This window comes from Vigna angularis, chromosome 1 (genome assembly GCF_016808095.1).
Source record: "Vigna angularis cultivar LongXiaoDou No.4 chromosome 1, ASM1680809v1, whole genome shotgun sequence".
Lineage (NCBI taxonomy): Eukaryota > Viridiplantae > Streptophyta > Magnoliopsida > Fabales > Fabaceae > Vigna > Vigna angularis.
The window spans coordinates 27,713,883-27,735,163 of record NC_068970.1 but is presented as its reverse complement, the minus strand read 5'-3'; the positions used below and the strand labels follow the sequence as shown (position 1 = coordinate 27,735,163).

The 21,281-nt window shown below is 32.3% G+C and overlaps 2 protein-coding genes across 5 annotated transcripts; one reads left to right on the top strand and one right to left on the bottom strand.

Moving 5' to 3' along the window:
• Window positions 1–903: 903 nt before the first annotated feature.
• Window positions 904–5,803, bottom strand: LOC108343244 (methylcrotonoyl-CoA carboxylase beta chain, mitochondrial). 4 transcript variants are annotated; one of them, XM_017581391.2, is made up of 9 exons: window positions 5,372–5,798; window positions 4,051–4,485; window positions 3,597–3,687; window positions 3,184–3,425; window positions 2,792–2,956; window positions 1,921–1,995; window positions 1,610–1,741; window positions 1,303–1,359; window positions 904–1,217 (listed from the first exon to the last, which is right to left on the bottom strand). In XM_017581391.2, exons 1-9 carry the CDS (start codon window positions 5,636–5,638, stop codon window positions 1,011–1,013), a joined length of 1,671 nt encoding a protein of 556 aa, XP_017436880.1. In that variant the 5' UTR covers window positions 5,639–5,798; the 3' UTR covers window positions 904–1,010. The 4 variants fall into 4 exon arrangements, with proteins under 4 accessions (XP_017436880.1, XP_017436881.1, XP_052736404.1 ...); XM_017581392.2 differs by having other exon boundaries at window positions 904–1,214; window positions 5,372–5,791; XM_052880444.1 differs by lacking the exon at window positions 1,610–1,741 and having other exon boundaries at window positions 5,372–5,803.
• Window positions 5,804–9,472: 3,669 nt separating this feature from the next.
• Window positions 9,473–13,451, top strand: LOC108341950 (protein DJ-1 homolog C). Its single transcript, XM_017579644.2, has 7 exons — window positions 9,473–9,935; window positions 10,028–10,177; window positions 10,867–11,046; window positions 11,711–11,791; window positions 11,905–12,105; window positions 12,756–12,893; window positions 12,987–13,451. Exons 1-7 carry the CDS (start codon window positions 9,555–9,557, stop codon window positions 13,194–13,196), a joined length of 1,341 nt encoding a protein of 446 aa, XP_017435133.1. The 5' UTR covers window positions 9,473–9,554; the 3' UTR covers window positions 13,197–13,451.
• Window positions 13,452–21,281: the final 7,830 nt, after the last annotated feature.

Sequence of the window (21,281 nt, the reverse complement as noted above, 5' to 3'; positions counted from 1 at the left end):
TTAATATTATTATTAATGAATAAGTAAATTAAGTTTGACTATTTTAATTAAAATCGCTAATTTATCCTATATTAAGACAAACGAGATAGATACAATATATTCATCTTTTCATATTTTAAGGATTTTCATTCTTAAGAAAATTCTTTTCTCAACTATCTTTTCTCCCATTCATTACTATTTTTTCTAAAGAATTTCTTACTAAAACATCTTAATGAAGATGTGTGGCTAAATCACTGAATTGATCCAAGATTCTAAGAATTACAATAAAATGCATAGGATTTTCCTACACTGTTTTTTTTTATATATATACTTGGATTGTTCTTCAATAAAAGGCTTGAATTAATGGAAGAAGTTCTTCTCCTTTTAGGCTTGAAAAACTAGCTATTATGAGAGGTGACCTCGCTCTTTCTCTTTTTTAGCTCAATGTATATAACATATAATCAAACATATCACGGACTCAACCAACATAGATATTGTCTTTGTGATGCTATGTCATAATTAAAACAAAAGTTTGAACTCAACAATCTGTCCTTTTCTTTACGATAACAGACATTTTGAACAAATTTTACTTTCTCAGCATTTTGTAGTTTCAGAAATTATACTCCCCAGAACTTTTATGTATTTCTAGAAGATTTCCCAGAACCTAATTCAAATTTAATTATTCCAGTTGATATCCGTCAAATACAAGTTCAATTTCTCGTACAAACTTCTAGTCCCATGACAATTAAGAACACAATTCACCATAATGGATAAAAGTAAGACACCATTTATTCAATGAATCAGAAGAGGAGATCAAAGATGTGTTCTTCCAGCGGTTACAGTGTATATTAGTCCAATTCAATGTTTTTAACAGAGCTTGCTTTAGAACAAATCAGCATGCTAGATTTTGTTGTGGATACAAAGTGACGTGCAAGAAACACTTTTATTGACATTGTATGGTACGCCCGCATATTCTTTCTTTCTTAATAACAACAGATAACCCCGTGTGCTGCAACAATAAAATTTGAAATTCACATTCTAAATACACCATATTTTGTTTTTTCAATGGCAAGGTTAGGGGAGGCAGAGATGCAGAGACCAATGACTTTTCTTGTATCCGCTGGATCAATGATTCCATCGTCCCATAGCCGTGCTGTTGAGTAATAAGGACTTGCTTCTTTCTCATAAGCCTCCACCACTTTCGCTTTGAACTTTTCCTCTTCTTCCTTATTCCACTGCTTTACAATTATGATGCGCATTAAGACAACCTAAGACAGATGAGAAAACCACAAATATGTTATCAAGAACTGAAACATATTTTACCTGAATTCCTTGCTTTTTCTTGTTGCCTTTCTCTATTTGAGACAGTACACCAGCAGCCTGAACCATGGCCACATTCCATAGGCATTAATTAAAACCCCCACAAACCAGATGAGTAACAACTAATGATCAACCAAATTTTCAAATCCAGTTTGATTTAGAAGGGAAAAAAAATGCAAAACTAGCTACATAATTATTTATCTCACAAAGTACAGAACAATAACCATGCAGAGCGAAGTCCTGGATCAACCAACGCCAACAATTTATTATAAAGAATCATAACTCATGGGGGTCACGAGAAATATGCTACCTGAGCACCACCCATCACAGATATTCTAGCATTAGGCCAAAGGAACAAGAAATTTGGACTATAGGCACGACCACACATTGCATAATTTCCTGCACCGAAGCTTCCTCCAACCATTATAGTGACTTTTGGTACCTACAGGTATTTATTTGAGGATTAAAAATATCATTTGTCTTTGAAAAATATCTCTCATGCTTTCATATGTTGCTTTCACCTACATTCCAACTGCCAATACATTTATAATTACACGTAATAAACTTACTAGTATAGAACAAATTTTATAACATGTAAATAGATGGCTGGAACCCACAAACCTTTGCACAAGAAACAGCCATAACCATTTTTGCTCCAGACTTTGCTATGCCATTTGCCTCAGATCTTGAGCCAACCTACCAAATAGACATGTACTACGGTTTCATAACTCTATTGTTTAGAGAAATAATACTTTCCTTCATCATTTTACAAGGAAAAGGGAGAAAAAAACTAACAGTAAATACTTTCCTTCATCATTTTACAGTCTCCAAACAACAAAATATAATTAGACAAAAGAAGATGGATGACATGAAGTATTTGACATCCATACCATAACCGAGATACCCACAGACGTACCACCATTTGATAAAGAATAGTACCAGTTAAAAATACACGATATCCATCAACAAAAATGTTTGAGACAAAACAGGACTATAATTAAAGTAAAAATTAAAAGGTATGATGAATCAATACGGCTCTTTTAGATCTTATTGGCATTCTCAAACTCATTATATTTCTATTAATCTCAATTAACAATTCTTAATCTCTCCTGACTATTACAGTCATTAATCCCTCTGTATTTCCTAAATCTACACATGATTATATTTCTATTGAATTACAATTAATGACTCTCAAACTCTTCTGACTAATTTGTTCAGTCACTGATCCCTATGTATTTCCTAAATGAGAACATATTATTATTTCATTGAATTTCAATATATGATTATCAAGCCCACATGACTTTAATCCCTAATTGCTTATTGATATACAGCTCATTTATTTGTGAATCACAGAGCACATTAGATAATTCTTTGCCTTTGAATAAGTAAACAATGGGTATGACTGAAGGAAAAAGGAATCAATCTATTTAGAAATCAAAATACAACGACAAAAGCATAGTGGAGAAACTAAATAAATTACTTCAATTCATACCATGAATCCAGTGATGTTCTGAAGGAAGACCAAGGGAATGTTACGTTGAGTGCATAATTCAATGAAATGGGCCCCTTTCAGTGCAGATTCGTTGAATAAAATCCCGTTGTTTCCAATAATTCCAACAGGCTGTCCGAAAATCCTAGCAAATCCCGTTACAAGTGTCTGCAAAAAGATTTCAATATGCAAAGTGAATTGCAACTTTTCCTGTAAGTATATTATTTAAAATGTTTATCCAAAACAAAACCTTATTGTCAAATCAACAACAAATAAGTGTGTGACAAACCATCAAAGGTAAGGGCACCGAGAAAAAAAAAAGACAGTACAATAGCAACTCATGCATACTAGGATAATGATTAAACTGATAAAAAGTAAAGTGGATATGTCCTCACAGTGCCATACAATTTCTTGAATTCATCAAATTCACTTCCATCAACAATTCGATCAATAACTGATCGGATATCAAACTGTTTCTTAAGATCAGTGGGAGCAATAGAACGAAGTTCATTGACATCATACAACGGCTCTTTATATTCATAGTTTATATTTTGCAATCCATTTGCCAAGGGATCTTTCCCAGCCATATGCAAATTCTTAATTATATTCCTCCCAAGCGCAAGTGCATGGAGTTCATCTACAAGAGACGAAACATGTACAAAGTCACTAATAGGAACTAAGTTAATGTTGGTTCATTTACAAGAAACGAAAAATGTACAAAGTCACTAACAGGAACTAAGTTAATGTCAATAGTTATCGCATTTTCTATACACTCATGTGCATAAGAGAAAGCAGTCACAGCATATACCTTGAGCAAAATAATCAGAAACACCGGACGTCTTGCAGTGCACAGTAGCACCTCCCAGATCCTCTGCCGATACTTCTTCACCAGTAGCAGCCTACAAATTCATTTAGGGTTATTTTTAGTCATAAACACGTAGAAAATACATTACACAAACATGAGCAATCAAATATGTTTTTGGTGATTGAAAATATCACCAGTTTTGGTTTCAGTCATGCTAAATTTATATTCACTTCAACCCAACATTTGTCAAAATTGATACGGTTTTAGTCTCTTACAAGTCACTAGGGACTAAAAGTATGTTATTTCCATAAAATGAAAAGAACTAAAATAGCTAGAGCAGTAATATTTTCAATGATTAAAAGCATATTTAGCTCAAATGTTAAAACTTTAAAGATTTTAAAAGTAAAAAACAAAGAAACAGCAAGAGACTTGGAGAACTACAATAGCTAGAGCAGACCTTAACAAGAGGTGGCCCTGCTAAAAAAATGGTGCCGTTACCCTTGACCATCACACTTTCATCAGCCATTGCCGGTATATATGCCCCACCAGCAGTGCAAGAGCCCAATACCAATGCAATTTGAGGAATTCCTTCAGCAGACATTAAAGCCTGATTGTAGAATATTCTACCAAAGTTTTCTTTGTCTGGAAACACTTCAGCTTGCTTGGGAAGAAAAGCTCCTCCACTGTCAACAAGATATACACAGGGCAATTTGCACTGAGCAGCAATCTCCTGTGCCCTGAGGTGCTTCTTAACAGTAATGGGATAGTAAGTCCCTCCCTTCACAGTGGGATCATTGGCCACAAACATACACAGTCGCCCATGCACAGGACCTATCCCAGTAACAACCCCTCCAGAAGGCAAGGGCTCTTCATACAAGTCATGTCCTGCCAGCTTTATCACTCAAAAGTTAAAAACTTTTGTTGTCAAACCCATTTCTCACTATTACCACCCATTTGAAAGCCTTAACCTAGCAAACAATCAAGATATGCCTACCATCTTAAACTAACCAGCTTTCCACAAATCCAAATGAATAAAGCAAACGGATCATAAAGAGAAAAACACACAAATTAAGAATGTGATGGCTTAGAAAAAGAGAAATGAAAAATATAAAACAGAAGACATAATAATTATTACGATTGAAAAAAAAAAGTAAATGTTTTTAATACACGAGTAATCTTAGCTTTAATCTTTTAAATAGAAAATTGGTTTTTTGTTTCTCTCCCAATAGTTAGACACTAATCTTTTGAATACAAAATCTCACTTTTAGAGGCAATACCAAAATCATACTATCCGTGGTAAAAATAAATAAATTTAAGCTTTGTTTTTATATAATTATAATTAAGTAATGATAAAATTATTTTGAAATATTATACGATATAAAATTGAAAATATAAAGAATTAAAATGAATTAGTGATATTCACAGGACAGCAAAGGCCGTGCATAGAGTTGGACTGAATGAAACAATAAGAAAAAGAAATGTTTTAATTTATCTAAGTGGCCATGATGAATTTGATCCCAAATTTTAAATAAATCTCTTATAACCTAAAAAATTCTGATAAATTTTTGGAGAAGGGGAATAAATCTCATGTTCATTACGTCAAGTTTAAAACCAAATTAATGGATAGAAAGAAAAAAGGACTTGAACACGTTTAATTAAAATTATAGACACTAAAATGTAGTTTCATAAAAATTAAAAAAGTCTAATTAACAGATAATCATAATTTAATATACCAATTACCAATATTCCTCAAATGACAACCAAAAAAAAAAAAAAACCTGTGAAAGCTCGAGGAAGGAAGAGCCAGGATCAAGAAGGCGATCGATTCTTTCGCGGGGAAGAAATTTATTCCTGCTCCTGTTCCTCTTCACAGCCTCGGGTCCTCCACCGGCAAGAGCCTTCTGAACGTTGGATTGCAGTTGCGCAAGTAACTCCTCCATGGCCCCACCATTAGTAATGGTTGTTGCTGTTGCTGCTGCCAAGTTCAACCACCTTCTTCCCGATCCTCCCAACAAATTGGCCTTTCTTCCGATTAACCCAAACATCCCTTATCTTCTGCGAATCAATAATGCGACTATTCTCTCTCTCTCTCTCTGGCTACACCTGTGTTGTGCTGTGTTTATCCATTCTCTTCAGTTGCTACAATTGTATATTATAAATACGCGCATACTTTCATGTCGCCATTGGATAATCACGCCACGTCCTTCCACTGTAAGTAAGAACAAGAATTTGTTTTCCCAAATAAAAAAACAGAATTAAAAGAGAAAAACACCCAAATGGCATTCTCAATTTATTTACATCGCTGAAAGTCGGGCACTAAAGATCAATTTTCATGTATAAAAGATTGATCATTAAAATTGAATAAAATAATAAAAATAGTAAAGAATGTTCTTCAATTTAAATTTTGATAAAATATAATATAATGAAGGATCTAAAACAAAAATATTATATATATTACATTATAATTATATGTTATAATAGAATATGATATTATTTTGATTAAGTGATTAATTAAAGTGTAAAATATATTTTTATTTTATATTTAATAAATACTTTGTATGCTCTATGTAAAGTAAGTAATTTATACATGTATAATTTTGTTTGATTAATAAAAATCTTAGATACAAAATGTTGATATTTAATTTTAAATATTCATAGTATTTAATATCTTAAAGTTTAATATATGTTTCTTTATTCTTGAAAGAATTTTTGTTTTTGTAGTATTTAATAATAAAATCTTTGAAGAATATATTTATTATAAAGATATTAAAAGAATTCTAATTATATTCACATGCGAAGGAGCTACATGTCAAGTTTAATGAATGACAAATATTTAGAATTTATGATATTCATTACGTAAGACTGCGACCAATTTGTTGGAGCCTTCAAATTAATTAACCTAACAGCGTAGGGATAACCAAAACATTTGGCTTGTTTTTTGAAATCATCAATTTGAACATAAACGAGAGTTTGTTCATCCTCATCCTCCATCATCTTAGTTATACATTCTATTAGTTATACATTTTACTACCTTCTGGCATGGTTGGTGTTATATAGCTGTTTGGATATTGCTTTGACTAAATTGGTTGTCCTATAGAATATCTGGTGCTCTCATATAGAATATCTGGTGCTCTCATATTGTCTAGTTATGTTTGGTGGACTCTTAAGAAAGGATAAAGTTAGTAATTTCCAAGTGAGGTTGATATGAATAGACTTTGAGAGTAACTTCGGGTTATGAAGTGGTTTGGAAAGTTGGGTGTGAAGTTCTTGAGTTTAGGATCTTCCTTTCGCATGTGCGAAGCATAAAAGAAGCATTCTTTGCCTATGAGAAGTAGTAAGAGTGAGTTTGAATACCATATCCTCGAGCCTATGTGAAATAGGGGAGGGAAAAATTGATTAACCTTATAATCCAACTTGATGTTGAGTAAGACCTAGAGGAATAGGGGAGATAGGTTCGTATTGTGAAGGTAGATTACTCAATCATCCTATATTGGGAATTAGTGTTGTGAGGATAGACCATTGATATGAGAGAAGCTTTTGATGAAATGAATGGTTTGAACTGTCTTGTTTTTATGTATTGCTTGACTTATACTGTTGATTTTGATATTGTTAGCTTACCCATACATTTCTTTGTTTTGGTTATGTTTGTTGCAATTAATGTATTACGATTGTGATACGAGAGCATATAGGAATGAAGATGCTACTAGAGTTATGTGATTGATGAGAGAGGGGATTTGCAATAGGAGTTTTGGATAAAGTTCTTTATTTTATCCATCGATTTAAGAAATTGTAATAAACTCTTTACTTTCTTGTTGAATTTTGATAATTATAATTTCAAATTGTAATAACTTTATTTCTTGGGAAAACTTTTTAATTATGTTACAATTTTAAACGAAAGTATTTTTGTTTTTGACACGCTTAAGTGACATCCAGAGTTGAGACATTACAGAAACAAAAACTGCTACTGGTGGGTTTTCCACATGAAAATGTAGTTTTCATATTTTAGTGCAATGCTCAATTTGCTTAATAACATATTGATGCACTTTTAGCCAGTGAAAACCATACAAGCAAGTTGTAATACACTTGTTACATCTACTTAAAGTCAGATTAACACATTTCATAGGCTTTTTCTCATTTTCACATGTTTAGTTTATATTTTCATATTTGCCTCTTTTACTAACATGCAAACCAGATTACTTATGACAAAACAAAATTAGATTTCCAATAAAAGACTCAAACAAAAGAATTGCACTGATTAAAATGATCAAACAATTGACTTAAAGCTCAACACACTCACTTACACAAGCAGAACCTACTTAGAACAAAAACAAATCAATAAAATAGTACACAAATCAAGACAAATCTGGAAAAGCACTTGAACAATACAGAAACAAAACAAAAACACTTATCTCACTACAAAAAGCTTCAATTGTGGCTTTGAATACCACATGATGGCTTGCTCTTAGGTGCTTGGATAACCATTCTCCACGATGTAATGAAACAGAAATTGGAAACTCTAACTAGAGGTGTAGAGGTGCAACAAAAATGAAGGTTCTATAGTGAAATGGAAGATGAATGGTTTGTATATGATGCTACTAGCCTTGACAACCAACCCAAACGAAGGAAAGAGGCTAAAAGAGTGTGATAAGGACTCGAAAAAGGTGACTCTTGGTACAAGCAAAGGATGGAGTGATCTTAACAACATGACATTACTTGGCATTCAAGAGTGAAATTACAATGCACGAGGTGTTGAATTTATAATGGATTCAACACCCTTACACGAGATTCAACCTTGGTTGATCATCATCCGCATCATATGAATCACAAGCCACATGTACAATACGTTTTTCAGGTGCCTAGCTACGTGTACAAAGCAATAAAACGTACAACTCTAGAAACTTCCCATGGGTTGTTGGGCACATACCCTCCTCCATTGGGTGCTGGCTGATCTGCAAGCCCAAATATGAAGTCTTCATGTATCTTGTGCTAGGCCTTCTTCTCCTTGCACTGAGCAATCCAAGAGCTTCCAATTTAGCTTGATATATAAGGCTTTGATGTCCTTTGTTGCTTCCTCATCTAGCTCTTCTTGCATCTTCTTGATCATTTTTCTAGTAAAATGTCTCTTGGTTGGCTCTATTCTATCAGATTTGATAATAACAAGATGAGAAAACTCAAAAATTAGTTCGAAATAAAAATGAATACTAACTAATAAAGAAATAATAAGATAAAATTGATGAATTAAACAGAAGGTAATGAAATCAGTTCCATTAGTAAGAGAATTGGTTTCCACACATGTGTGGGGTTCTTGGAATCAATTTCATTCATCCAAAACTGATTACCACCATTCAAAGTCATGAAATCCATACAATTTTAACAAAGATAATATAGTAAAAGCTCAACTTTTATCCTCAAATCACCCGAAACCAAAATTAAAAAAGTCACTGTACTACAAATCCACTCCTTTCTCGCCTTTAAATTAAATTTCATGAAATGAATACAAATGACATACCAAGAAAATTTTAAAAAACAACACAATATTAGACTCAATGTAGATGGAGTGATTTTGACTTTACTCTTTGTAACTTTTGTATTTTTAATTTTATAAGAAAATTAACAATTCATAATGGCATATACTATATAAATATTAATATTTATCATTAACAATAGTTTTACGTAATACATATTGGTTGAGCTGCAATATAATGCGAATATACAATATAAAAAATTATTAAGATCTATAAAATAAATATTATCTAAATTTCTTAAAATAAATAAGAAGATAAAAAAATATAACCTCTAAAACTAAAATTTTTCAAATTTTATAAAATTTGAAAAATAAAGAAAACCATTTACAAGAACAGAATAGAAAAACTAAAAGAAGCATTGTAATTTTGTTCGTAATCTAATCTCGAATCAGAGTGCCACAGAGTGAGTTGAGTTCCAGCAGAGTCCCCAATCCTCATGTCGTTGCTGCTACTGCCTCAACCTTCCACTACCCTCTCTCCGGTCACCGTCTCCGCCTTGGCCGCACGGATACCGTTCGCCACCGTCACGCCTCCGCGGCAGAGAACGTTCACTGCGAAAGCCACACTTTCAATCTCTCTCCTTGACACAGCACCAAATGCAATCCCTCCGAAGAAGGTTCTGGTTCCCATCGGTTTGGGCACCGAAGAAATGGAAGCCGTTATCATGATTCACGTGCTGCGACGCGCCGGTGCTAATGTCACTGTCGCCTCCGTGGAGCCGCAGCTCCAAGTAGAAGCTGCCGGAGGCACCAAACTAGTGGCCGACACCGACATTTCCACGTGTTCCGATGAAATTTTTGACCTCGTTGCTTTACCCGTTAGTTCTCTAACCGAACCACTGTTGGTACTGCTGTTACTGTTAGTACTGGTTCTTGTGTTGTTGATGGTAGTATTAACCACGAGTGACAGGGAGGAATGCCTGGCTCTGCAAGACTACGGGATTGCGAAGTTCTGCGAAAAATCACAAGCAAACAAGCTGACGAAAACAGGCTCTACGGAGCTATTTGTGCAGCTCCCGCTGTCACGCTTTTGCCATGGGGCCTTTTGAAGAGAAAAAAGGTGCCTGCTTAACTTGAATTTCAATAGAATCGAAATTTATTGCCATGGCTTTAAATTAATCTTGCTATCCAATGTTGGTTCGGTCTAGCAGAAGGTTTAGTCCCCCGAGGAGCTAACCTGCATATATGTGTAAAATAGTGTATACATATCAGTGTAAACCTTAATATCACGAGTCGGATTTGTAGGTTAAGTTAGGCATAAATCTTAGAGGGAAATGAATACAGTTGTGTCTGTCGGACTAAATCTAGAATAGAAAATTCTTGTTGCCCTAACAGTGTGGTGGTATCCATGATCCATCCATCAAGACTAGAGTGGAAACAGCTTAATCTGTATATGTACACGACACCATTAGAATTTATCCTGTCAACCCATCACATTAATGAAAAGGATGGATGGTGTGATAAAATTATCAAACATTTTGTGTCAAATAATTGTAGAACGACAATATATATGTGTATGTGTGTGTGTGTGTTAAATTTAAAGTAAAGAAAGTGAACAAGCTTATCATGCATGCCAATCTATAATAAAATGACATTATACTATTAGTGCATTCTAATTAAGTTTTTTTTACATAAATTGTATTATTACCATTGGAATTGCTTTTACTCGCTACAACTTTTGCTATAATTTCATTATGTTTTTTTTTTGGTATTTGGATAAGGCTAATATGCTCTAGTTTGTCATGCAAGATAACTTGCCACCCTGCCTTCTTCGACAGCCTTCCAACCTTTTGGGCCGTTAAATCAAATCTTCAGGTTTCCAAAGGACTCACAACCAGCCCGGGCCCTGGAACTACTTACCAGTTTGCTTTGTCCTTGGCCGAGCAGCTATTTGGGGAGTCTGTTGCTAGGGAGGTTGCAGAATTGTTGGTAATCTGTTTTTATTAGCATCTTTCTTGCCTGAAAGGAATAAATTGCTTCCCTTCATCTTTGTAATCATATTATGTGCTTGTATGCAGTTGTTTCTTTGTTTTCTTCACTGGTTAATTCCGTGCTGAAAAGTAATGGTACTGACATTGAATTAGTATACAATGCAATAAAAATCAAAGGGGAAATGCAAATTTAGTGAGAACTTGAAGAGAGGATTCTAATAGGATACAGTTGTTCTGCATTGCCAAATATTCATGTTAAAATTTTAAGCCTATATTGCAATGATACACCAGTAGCCAACCTTTTTTCTGGTTCAAGTAAGTTGTAAATGCACCAAGTCTATTGCATGAATAATTGTTATTGTATCTATATTGGATTATTTTTTAATGTCTAGTTTCATGTTTGAAATATCCAATCATTGATGTGAGAGGGACGTACTAGAAATCATACATTGTTATGAATATGACCAAATTATAATTTAAAAAGAATAGAAAAAAAAATAATGGTAGATGTGCTTGAAATCTATGTTTGTAAATTTGGATTCAATATTGTTTTAACGCATTTATAAAAATCAACATCTTTTCTTGTTCTTTTTGATGTTTGATGTATGTCGTCTGATCAGTTAAATCTGTGCCTGATCCAATACTCCCTTATTTTATAATAGTTGATGAGAACGGATGATGATAATGGAACTAAGAAGGAGTTCAATAAAGTGGAATGGTCTATTGCCCATCACGCCCCTAGTGTAAGTTATTACTAACTTTCATATTTTTATAATTTGGGAAGACTTCAGTTGTCTATCCTTTTGAAACAAGAGATCTTAAACTTACACATACAGTCATTCATTATGATACCCAGGTCCTCATACCAATTGCACATGGTTCTGAAGAGATTGAAGTAGTGACTGTGGTAGATATTCTCAGGCGCGCAAAAGCTAACGTCATAGTTGCTTCAGTTGAGAAATCTCTTGAAATTTTGGCTTCACAAGGAACAAAAATTGTTGCTGATATATTAATTAAGGATGCTCAAGAGTCAGCACATGATTTGATTATTCTTCCAGTAAGATAAAACTCTTATAATAAACGTGTTACTGCATTTTCTCATGGTGCTATAGTAGACCTTATAAGTCTTTATTATTGAGTTTTAGATAATTCAAGTTTGATTACATGTGGAAATCGATTTTGATGTACCCATTGAGGAAAATAGGATTTCAATTGCTTTATAAATTAACTGTTTATGTTTGGAACACGTTAAAATTGAATGGAGTTCATTTTGTTTTAACACTCACTTATCCTTAACTAGAATAGTAGAGTGAGTAAACAAGTAAAGGTGAAACTATCAATTTAAACGCTCACCTAAAAACTAAATAAAGGTGACTCATATCTAACTAAATTTTAGTGGATTTCTAAAGTAAGCACTACAAAATTTCAATCAATCCCAATTTTTAAACTTTCCAAACATATACAATCACTAATAACCCTCTCCCCAACAAACAAAAATCACATACAATGTGCATAGAGCAAAGGGTGAAATTGAATGGTCATAATTATGATTTTTTGTTGGGGTTCTTCAATTTTTAGGGGTTTTCTTTGCAGGTGCACTCGACTCAGTTTATTTAGTTTATGATAGTCACTATCTGCAAAATCTGATGATTCTGGTTTTTGTTCCACCTATTGTTTGTAGTTGCTGAGATTTTCATGAATTTTTAGGGAGGAACTGCTGGTGCACAAAGACTAAGCAAATCTAGAATTCTGAAGAAACTTCTTAAAGAACAAAGTTCAGCTGGAAGAATATATGGGGCGATCTGTTCTTCACTTGCCATTCTACATAAACAAGGTTTACTTAAGGTATTAGCTGCCCTACTGTTACCATTGTGCTTGTTTCCTGATCTAATTCTTGAGGAAATCGTCACTGAAATGAGAAATTTGTTACCGTTGCAGGACAAGAGGGCCACAGCCCATCCCTCTGTCTTAGACAAGGTTAATGAAGAAGCAATAAATGGGGCCAAAGTAGTAATTGATGGAAATTTGATCACTAGTGAGGGACTTGCCACTGTAACAGATTTTGCATTGGCCATTGTGAGCAAGCTATTTGGTAATGGAAGAGCTAAAAGCGTAGCAAAAGGCCTTGTTTTTGAGTATCCTGGGTAGAGTGCATGATGGTTTAAAGTATGTGTAGGTAGAAGAAGAATTATAAGTAGTCTTAGGAGATGGGGGGTTTATCATTTTCGAAGCCTATGCCTGGCCAACGTCTCCATATTATATTTATAAATGCTTGTTCCCTATCGTTTCACAAACAAGGATAAGTTGCACTTTCTGTGGCCAAAAGTATTTGATCCACTATTACAGAGTCTTGTGCAATTCCCCATCTTGTTGCAAAATCCACAAGGTACAACCATGCTTGACTTTCTTGGTGTCAGTGCATTTTGGAATTTTTCATATACATAGATGGTACCAATCAATCGAGTTTCATTTGTGGAGTGGATGTGATCGTTTCACATGTGATGGGAACTGTATGATGAACATTCTAATGTAGAATTCAGACCTTGATAGATAATTCAATCCTCATTTGCCCTAAAAAAATAGGTCAATGTCATAATGTAATGAGTCAAATATCATCATCTTGTACACAAAAAACGAGCAACAAAGTTTTTTCATGTCAGATTTTTGTTGCGACAGGTGGTTTAGTCATATATTTTCCTTGGTAATAGATATTGGGCTTAAATACTTATTTTGTCCCTATGTTAAGAGATGAATTTCTGTTTAGTATCCGGTTTTAAAAATGCATCTATTAAGTTCCAAAGTTGTAAAAATTGTATAAATGAAGTCCCTTCCGTTAAATTGCCTTAAACGGAGTTAATTCCACGCTCACGTGCCTATAAAATATGAATTTTTTTCTTCTCTCTCATATGCTCTTTCTGCAACGTTTTAGCTTTTTCTCTCACTTCTATTTCCAATCATTGGCTCTCTTATGCAACTCCTTCTTCTCTCCCTCTCTTCTGCATCGTCCCTCACATGAGTTCAATGCAACTCCTTCTCTCCCTCTCTTCTGCATCGTCCCTCACATCTTCTCTCCCTCACAACCCTTGATATTTACTTCTTTAGATGTTTTAAAAACTTCTTTTGCAATACATTAAATTCAAAGTTCTGTAAAAAGAAAAAATTAAAAGTCACAGTGCAATAATAACACCCACATTTCCTAGGAAAACACATCGTTTTCTGTCCAACTATCCATCTGCCACCTTTAAACCTAACCTGCAAACCCAACACACAGAGACCATCTATCTATCAAACTTCGCTTTTCTCTGTTTTTTTTAGTTTTACGCCAAAACCTACATTTCCCATTACACCTTTTTGGCTTTTGCAACGAAACGACAAAGACCCAAGACTAACAACTAATCGCACAAAAGCAGGAAGTAGCAGAACAACGTTGTCGTGCTTTTCTTTTTCTCTCACGATGATGGGTCTGAGCAAGCTCGGAACCGTGATAATGGCGGTAACGGCGTTTACTCTGGTGGCCCTGGCCGCGGAGATCGTGTACGTGCTGTGGCAAAGGCGTCAGAGGCTTCGTCCGCGTGTGCGCGTGGAGCCGTAGGAGGCTTCAATGGAGCAATACCCTTTCAATGGAAGACTCGGTGGCTCGAACGAACCTAACGAGGGGGCTGCTGTTGGGGTTGGCGATGGCGTAGTTGAAGGCTGGGTCAAGGGGCCTAGACTCAACGAAAGAGGTGAAGGAAGAAGGAGCATTGGCGACGGAAGTTCCAGAAGCACTCTGCTATGCTTTAGATTCGTGGGAGGAAAAGCTTAAGAAGCTTTGGCACACAAAAATTGACGAGAAAGATGTGAGGGACGATGGAGAAGAGAGGGAGAGAAGAAGGAGTTGCAGAAGAGAGCCAGAGATGAATGATTGGAAATAGAAGTGAGAGAAAAAGCTGAAACGTTGCAGAAAGAGCAGATGAGAGAAAAGAAAAAAATTCATATTTTATAGGCACGTGAGCGTGAAATTAACTCCGTTAAAGGCAATTTAACGGAAGGGACTTCATTTATACAATTTTTACAACTTTGGAACTTAATAGATGCATTTTTAAAACCAGATACTAAACAGAAATTCACCTTTTAACATGGGACAAAATAAGTATTTAAGCCTAGATATTGTAGTTCTGTCGATGCGTAAAACAAGGAATCTGCAAGTAACATCTTTTGTAGTTATTCCTGGTCAACAAATTGAGTCGAAAACCAAGAGGATAAACATGAACTTTGGAGACTTTTTCAATCCGAAAGCAATTCAACACGATCTTAATTTTAATCATTTGAATTATTTTCAAATCTTAAGAATGAATACAATAAGCTGAGTTCAATTAAGATATAATTCCAAACTGGAAAACAAATATGGCATACATAGTTAGTTTCATTCATTTTAAAAGAATAATTGACAACATTCAGATGCATGATTACTATAGCCGATATTTAAATACAAAAGTTTGATCTATAAAAGAAAAGGCACTTCATAAGTAAACGTTTTTTTTTTTAAATCTTTACCGATATTTTAATTCTGATTTCCTATGACATTTGATAATAACATAATCAAATAATAAATTAATAAATATACAATTATTTAACTTTGATGCTTGGGAGGATTGATGTCGCGATGAAGTCTATAAACACTTCTAAAAGAGATATTAGGAACACATATCTTTTATCTAAAAGTTAAGTTGAACTTAGTTTTCTTATAATTTGTCAAAATTTTATTTTTAACATATACATAACAACGTCAACCATGGAGAACCAATTTGGATTGGTTAAGTAGAACCCATGTGTATACACATCACGTACTTTTACGTTTTCCAATTTAAGGAACTCAACTAATTGGTCATCTCTTCACCCCACTATAAAAAGTTACCTTCAATTTTGTTGATAAAATATTTTTGAAAGCAACAAAAGCTGTTGCACTCACCAAGAACTGCAACTCCTATCACAGCTCGGTACAATGGAATTTAAGTACTATTCTAGGCATTTTCTTCTTCCACCACATGCTTTCTTTTTTCATTCACATAGCTATAGTACATTTAGTAAAATACCTATCTCTATTATTTAAATAACAAAATCTCATTCTTTTCTAAGCACGTCCAATATTTTATAGATTACGCGTTCTAGATAGGTAATGAAATAGTCTCTCTAGAAACAGATTATAGATTTGCTGTATCTAAATACATGTGTTTATTGCTTTAAGATTATCAGACTGTTCAAGTTAGTAGTTAATAATTATGTATTTAAGTCCAAAGATTTATATAATTTTAGAAGCAATCTTCTAAAAATAATTAAGAAATAAAATCATAAATTGAAAGTAATTAAACTTGTTAGTAATGATTTCAAATCCACGTTTTACATAGAACAATTACGAATGGTGAAATATGAAATATTTCTAAATTATGAAATTTAAAATATGTTTAAAATTACGTAATTCATAATATGGTTAGGAATTATAAAATCCAAATTATATTTTTGAATTATATAATACACTTGAGACTCAATATATCAATATAAGTAATTTTTTCTTGTATTTTGAGATTTTGAGTCTAGGGAACTAATGTACACGACATCAAGGAGGAGAGTTATTGTTCTTCTTGTAAACAAACACTTGTAAACCAATAGTAGTGTAATAATTTTCAGACTAGTCAGGGTTGATTTAGTGAACTAGAAGTTGTTTATAATACTCGAACTAGTCATGATTGACTAGGTGAACTAGAAGTGGTTTATAAAACTCAGACTAGTCAGAATTGACTAGGTGAACCGGTAGTGGTTTATAATACTCAAACTAGTAAGGATTGATTATGAGACCAGTATTAGTAACAATACTTATAATCAAGAGTGAGTTAAACTCAATGTAATCTTTACTAAAATTAATGGAATCTCTTAAGAGTTCTTAAGGAAAAACTGAACGTAGTTTAGGAAGAGTGAACCAGTATAAAAATTGTGCTATTATTCTTCTCCTTTAAAAGCTTTTACTAAGCTTTCTTGTTAAGTCTTATATTAAGGGCAAAGTAGTGTAGGACTTTTGAACAATCTTTCTTAAGTTGTAGGGCTCTTGCTTAAGTTGTAGGGCGGCATTTGTGCCTAACTTAAGCTAATTTTGGGTGATTATTTTTGTAACCCTAGTTTGGTGGAGGGTGTTCCACATGAGACATCGTGGCTACATGGCAAACTCTTAGTGAAAAGATTTCTTTCATGTGTCATTTTCCTAGTGAAGAATTTTTGCTAAAGTAGTTTTTCACATGACACTCTAGGAGTGAAGATGTTTTCTAAAAGTTAGAGTGTCACATGTTAAGCTCTCCTTCACCAAGATAGGATTTTTAGAGTTTGGTGCAATATAGTATTTTATGGTTTTGGTCTATTTTGGAGACACGTTCATTTAAAGATAGAGGTGTCTTCTCTTTATAAACCTACTTTGAGAATTATAATGTTATGTTGCCAAAAATATTTGTGCAACCATATATTCTCTCAAGTCAAGGCTAGAGCATTCCATATAATCTCTTTTAGCCACCCTTCTCTAGAGTTGACCAAACCTCTCAAGAGAACCATATAAAACCTCCATCCCACCACAAACACTCATAAATCTTAACCATCCTCTCCATCCACGCACAACTTCTATGCCAACCTCACCTTATGATCTCATTTTCATGCTTTGGCCCAACCTAACTTGAGGAGAAACTTACCATATAAGCGAAAAACATATTTTCATAAAAGTAAACCATCAAATTTTCTTTCTAAAACTTACTCTACGTAACATACACCAAAATACCACTTCAACATACAATAATATGTATACTATGGTAATTGATTCCAAAATACCAAATTTATCCTAGTTTAACATATCCAAGCATCTACACAATCTAATATAGAATCATATTTGAACATATAACTACATCCCCACTAAACTTATTTTCACATATCTAAATCTATGTTAAATTGATATAGATACAATCGCTAACCCTGCTTACTTAGAGATAGTGTGCCTCTTAGCAAAATATTTTCTCTAGTCTTCGAAAAATTCTTATGTGCTTCTGATAAGTCTCCAAATATCATGCTCTAAACCAACATCTTTCTTTTTACAAACTTCCAAAAGAGGAGGAGAAAGTAAATAAAACCCTTTAGTAGAGAATGAACTACTTACTTGAATTTAATAGGCTAGACGTAATCATCATCTTTCTATTCTCCTAGATATTTATTTACTTTCACAACACAACAATGTCTTAATTATTCTCCAAACTTAAAAAGTTCGTAAAATTTATAGTTTTAAAAAGATAAAATTATAAATGTTTATAGACTTTTTTATTTTTTATCTGTTAAAATATATTTCTAAAAATACTTGAGTCTTATAGTGGTGACAGAGCTTAATTAACCCCTTCGATTTCTTTTTACTGTATAAATAAAAATACTTTTAATTTTAAATATTTTATATATTTAACATTTTGTACACTTCAAACAAATGTTTAATTCTATCAAAATATTTCTTAAAGATCGACCATGTTATATAAAACTCCAAACATTATATCGAGGTAGGGCTGGAATGGGCATAAGTAACTATATTTTTAAACTATAAAAAATTGAACTACTTAATATTATATATAAACTGTACTGTTCAGTTTTAAAAAACTAACTTATATCCATTAACTAATAACTAAACTATTAACTAAACTATTTCCAGATTATAAGTGTAAGTCAGTTTTACCAGAGTCTTGATTTTTCTCTTAGAGTTTTTACGACAATTTTTTTTATTTTGAGTTTTAAATTTTGTTATTTATTTTTGTATTTTTAGACTATATACAGATCATATAAAATATTATTTCTATCGTATGTTATGTGCAGAATATAATTTTTACATGTAATTGATTAAAATAATTTTATATTTAACAGAAATCATTTATCATAAGCTAGATAATTTGTTTGTGAATACAGTCTAAGCCAGATAATTTGTCACGGTCATAGCTAAATATTTTAAACACTGTAAACTGATGATTGAAAGAAAAAAGTGATAGGAAAAGACTTTACCACAAAGCACGATAGAAGATAAATATAAAAGAAATTGTTTATACACTTAACTGCACTTTAACTATAAAGGTTCAATTTTTTAAAACTGAATCAGTAAAAATAGTTTAATTTTTATAGTTTAATATAGTATAGAAAAATTATTATATTTATTGGCTTACAGTGTTTTATTAAAGTTGTTATTTTTTAAAAGACATTTTAAAATGAACTTAGGAAATAATATTCAAGAAAATACATCAAATATAAAAGTTTAATAAACCACTCAATGCTCCAGGCTTTTCTGAAAGAAAAAAAAACTACTATAAATGGACTATTTTTTTATTGTTTCAATTTCTTTTTAATTTTTATAACATTGAAAGTTTTGCATCTAAAATAAAATCTAAATTAATTTTCATAGTAAACTTTTCACAATAATTAAAATAATAATTAAGTATTTTATAAGATTTAGAATATTTAGGATCCAAGAATTTTTTTTTGTCAAATCATGAAATTTGTTTTCTACTCTTAAAAGAAAAACATATTTCTTTATGTACTTATCTAAAACAATAGTAGTCATTACCTTTATCATTATAAAATTAATTATTTCTAGAACAGTGGCAAAGCTTAGCAAGGTTGTTGTCCAAACAAGTGTTCCAATCTTAAAAAAGTCAAGAAAAACAAATTAAAAAGGTATAAAGGGTTAAGAAAAAAAATGTTAGAAAAAAAGTTTAAATGATAAGACTGGAATTAAAAGATGGATGAATAAATATATTGCCACCTTGGAATTGATTAGTCATTCGTGTTTACAATATTTGAAAGAAAATTATTCAATTGAGCTATTAATGGCCATCATTATATTAAGAATTTATTATTTTTATAGTAAAAAATCAAGTTATTTCGGTTCAAAAATAAATCTACCCTCACTATTTAGAAAAAATAAAAGTCATATTTTTACTTTCAACACCTCTCTCTTAGGACATTATTTTGGCAGTGTAGTGTAATAAGGTCTACACAAGTAATTTTTTTTAATAAAATTGATTTCCAATAAACGCATTATTTAGATAGCTTATATTGAAATATTTTAATAAGTTCATAGTTTCCGGTATAAAATATATTTAAATTTATGTCACTTTTAATAATTAATTTCTCCATTTTTACATTTTCATTATATTTTTACACCATTTTCCTATTTTTTTTCTTTATACCGGTACACCTATAAAATGAAATATACATTTATTGTTACGAACATTAATAACTAATTTTCTTTCAAATTATTATGTTTATTTGTTTCTCTTAAATTACTTTACAAAAGAAAAATTAAAATAATAAATATATATAAGAAATAGAGGTTAATGATACTAAGGTAAAAAAAGAAAAAAGAAAATGGTTAACTTGCTTGAAATTGAAGTAGCTATATTTTGAGATGACAATTAAAAAATTGTAAATTTTATGTAATTTACAAGTGAACGATAATAAGATTATTACTTTCGGCAGCAAAAGTTATTTCAGAGTCATCACTGAGTAAGTTACTTTTACATTTACTAATATTAAGATAGGATAAGATTAGAATTTGGCTAGAATTGAACATCTGAACACCAATCTCAAAATTCATCCACCAGAGAAAAGAACAGGATATTTTTCCTTTCACGATTGTGTTGTTTGGCCTTTTATTGACACGAAATAATACAATCATAGCATAACATACTTTAAAAAAACAAACACCCACAAAATGGTACAGCAACATAGGATACATATGGAAACAAATTGGAAAGTAAGGTAAAGGAAATTTCCATGTTTAAAGTCAATGGAAAAGCAACAGCTTCAACTTTTGACAGGTGTAAGTAATATCTATATATATATATATATATATATATGTGTGTGTGTGTGTGCAGATATAGCTGAATTTTGTAAATATCAGTGGATATCTATAACTATTTAATAAAATACAAATTGAAAATTTAAAGGTATATATAGTAAACAAAATTTACTTAAAATATTTGCACTAAGCATAAGTAATTACAAAATAAATGTTTACAAAAAGAATATTTTGTTTTTAATCAAGGACATTAACTGCAGATATGTCCAAGTTTCATGATACCTGTCAGTCGTTGTTGGTTAAGAAGTATACATAAGCAATCATGTAGCTTCTATACTTGGAAACTTTAGCAAGAGGTCCTCCATTACACTCATTCAACTTCAAATTTGATGTTG

Coding starts and splice junctions, on each gene's coding strand:
- LOC108341950 (XM_017579644.2), top strand. CDS start 9,555: ATGTCGTTGCTGCTACTGCCTCAACCTTCCACTACCCTCTCTCCGGTC. Junction 11,047..11,710: donor GGGAGGTTGCAGAATTGTTG/GTAATCTGTTTT, acceptor ATTTTATAATAG/TTGATGAGAACGGATGATGA. Junction 11,792..11,904: donor TTGCCCATCACGCCCCTAGT/GTAAGTTATTAC, acceptor TATGATACCCAG/GTCCTCATACCAATTGCACA.
- LOC108343244 (XM_017581391.2), bottom strand. CDS start 5,638: ATGTTTGGGTTAATCGGAAGAAAGGCCAATTTGTTGGGAGGATCGGGA. Junction 1,996..2,791: donor AGAACATCACTGGATTCATG/GTATGAATTGAA, acceptor TCTATTTGGTAG/GTTGGCTCAAGATCTGAGGC. Junction 1,742..1,920: donor TGGCTGTTTCTTGTGCAAAG/GTTTGTGGGTTC, acceptor AAATACCTGTAG/GTACCAAAAGTCACTATAAT.